Source organism: Coffea arabica, chromosome 3e, assembly GCF_036785885.1.
Source record: "Coffea arabica cultivar ET-39 chromosome 3e, Coffea Arabica ET-39 HiFi, whole genome shotgun sequence".
In the NCBI taxonomy this organism is placed as follows: Eukaryota; Viridiplantae; Streptophyta; class Magnoliopsida; order Gentianales; family Rubiaceae; genus Coffea; species Coffea arabica.
In genome coordinates, this window is record NC_092315.1 from 10,203,806 (window position 1) to 10,206,575 (window position 2,770).

At 32.2% G+C, this 2,770-nt stretch overlaps 1 protein-coding gene across 1 annotated transcript; it reads left to right on the plus strand.

Moving 5' to 3' along the window:
* The first annotated feature begins 964 nt into the window (after window positions 1-964).
* On the plus strand, window positions 965-1,767 carry LOC140038360 (uncharacterized). Its single transcript, XM_072083696.1, has 2 exons — window positions 965-984; window positions 1,254-1,767. Exons 1-2 carry the CDS (start codon window positions 965-967, stop codon window positions 1,765-1,767), a joined length of 534 nt encoding a protein of 177 aa, XP_071939797.1.
* Window positions 1,768-2,770: the final 1,003 nt, after the last annotated feature.

Genomic DNA, 2,770 nt, shown 5'->3' on the forward strand with positions numbered 1-2,770 from the left:
AAAATGTGTTGATGATGCAAGTAAGTTAATATGTGTAAATAAAGTGTAAATAAAGTGCAATCCAAACACATGTTTATCAATAGTAAGTTGCTATGATGTGAACAGCTCCCAGTAAAGCTTTTGAATCATACACTCATGCACTTACTAACCACCTATGGGCCCGACATGTTGAGTAGAATTAAAATGGAACAACCGAAATGAAAAGAAAAAATATAAGACAATGAAATGGACACTTAATCAAGCTGCAACCTCAGAGGAAATGACGGGTACAAGTGCAAGTGCAAGTGCAAATAGAAAAAGAGTTTTTCAAAGATGTCATTTGACCTCAAGCTCAATCAAATTCTAACATACTTGACAAGATCGAAAATTGTAGGGACATTGTCAAGAGCTGTCAGCTGAAACCTTGTGGGGAGGTAGAACCCAGATGTCAAAGTAGGAATACAGAAGCAGATGGTTGCTCATGGAGCAATAGCAGGATTTCACATGCACATTGTAAAGCCCAACTTATAGTACAATTTTTAATTGGGTTAAAAATAAAAAAGCCCCCTGTGATATAAACCCCCTATGGTTTCAAAATATACAAAACGACACCTCATATTTTGAACTAAATTATAAACTAACAGAATTCATTAAACATAACGAAAATGATAGTTTTGGCCATTAAACTTACGGGATTCCGTTAAATTTATCGTTAAATTTACCGGATTCCGTTAAGTTTAACGAATTCTGTTAGTTTACAATTTAGTTCAAAACATGAGGTGTCGTTTTGTATGTTTTGAAACCATGAGAGGCTTTTCTGTATATTACATATACCATAGGGAGCTTTTTTATTTTTAATCCTTTTTAATTTAATAAGATTAAATTAATGAAAGTGCCAATTATTCTTGCATTATCCATGACATTCTTTCTACTTCTTGTGCCCCCCACCAACTGAAAATTCTCATCTCAAATTTCTTCTTCAGTGATGGCTACATGCCTGTACAGGTCCCTCGCACAACGCAATGATGGAGCCAAGGGGGGCAGAGGGGGGCCATGGCCCCCCTAAGTTTTGAGAATTTTAATTCATAATATGTAAATATGTGTGTAAAATAAAATTGGCCCCCCCTAAATTTTTACAATTTTAGTTTATATTATGAGAGTTGATATATATATATATATATATATGAATTAGTCATCTTTGAATGGAATGGCTTGCAAACTTTAATTTACCATGAATGTCCATATGCCTGTTACATTCATTGTTTGGCTCATAGGCTTCAATTTGCTTTAGTTGCAGCTTCTAGAGAAGTAGTTTCTGTTCTCCAATTCTTCTCCAATTTAGTTTTCATTATCAATATTGTTACTACATCTAGCAAACGTAATGATGAATTAAAGAAGGCTCAAGCAATTGAAGTTGCTACTAAGATTGCTAATGGTGAACTTGAAACTGGAAGGGGGCTTAATCAAATTGGCACTTTAAAACGAGCTAGAGATACTCGTTGGGGTTCTCATTTGGATTCTATTTCTAGTTTACTGAAAATGTTCAATGCTACTTGGGTGGTTTTAAGTAACATTGCAATAGATGGAGGTTCATACTCTCAACGTGGAGATGCAAATTTTGTTTTGAATCAGTTGTTATCTTTTAAGTTTGTTTTCACTTTGCATCTTATGAAAGACATTGTGGAACTTACTCATCTTTTTTGTATAGCATTGCAACGTAAATCTCAAGATATTTTGAATGCAAAGTATCTTGTCTCAAGCACAACAAAGCTACTGAAGAATTTTTGAGATTCGAGATGGGATGATTTCTTGGTGAAAGTTAAATTATTTTTTGAGCAACATCAAATTGATATCCCATGTATGAATGCTCAATATATTGCAAGACGTGGTAAATCTTGAAGTCATCATGATTAGATTAGTGTGGAGCATTATTATCGAATGGATATATTTCTTGCAACAATTGATTATCAATTGCAAGAGTTACATAGCAGGTTTAATGATCATACCGTGGAATTGTTTGTTTTGAGCACTGCTTTAGATCCTAGAAATGGATTTATGCTGTTCAAGATTGATGATATTTGTAAACTTGTAGAGAAGTTCTATCTGAATGATTTTATGGAGCAAGAACTAGTACGTCTAAGAATAGAACTTCAATATTTTGAACTTGACATTCCAAATCATCCTGAATTGCAAGAATTATCTGGTATTATGAGTTATGTCAAGACTTGGTGAAGACAAGAAAATCAGTGATATATTCTCTTATTGATAGATTGATTAGACTTGTTCTTACTCTTCCTGTATCAACTGCAATTGCAGAGTGGGCATTTTCATTTATGAAAATAATCAAGACAAAGCTCCAAAACAAGATGGAAGATAATTTCTTGAATGATTGTCTAACTGTGTATATAGAAAAGGAAGTTGCTGAAAAATTTAGCAGTGATTCAATCATAGATGAATTTAGTTCTATGAAAGAGCGTAGATCTCAATTTATTTCTAAGAAAAGATGTTGAAATTTCAAAGTATGTTAACATAACTTTTATCTTTTTTCAATTGAAAATAGTTACATTTATATTACATGGTTATATATATATATTGCATAGGTGACATATTAGAGAGCATCTTCTCATAATGTGCAAATTGGATGGTTTGTGATGTTATAAGATATTTAATCAAATGTTATCTTTTTTGTTAATTTTTGTTATGACTGTACCGCATATTTATGAATAGACGCACCTTTATAATTAAATTTAATATTTGATATTTTTAGATGTCATATATTTAAATAGAAGAA

Bases quoted from the DNA above. Each gene is read 5' to 3' on its own strand.
- LOC140038360 (XM_072083696.1), top strand. From the start codon at position 965: ATGGCTACATGCCTGTACAG. The intron at 985-1,253 runs GTCCCTCGCACA...TTTGGCTCATAG, and splicing joins ATGGCTACATGCCTGTACAG to GCTTCAATTTGCTTTAGTTG.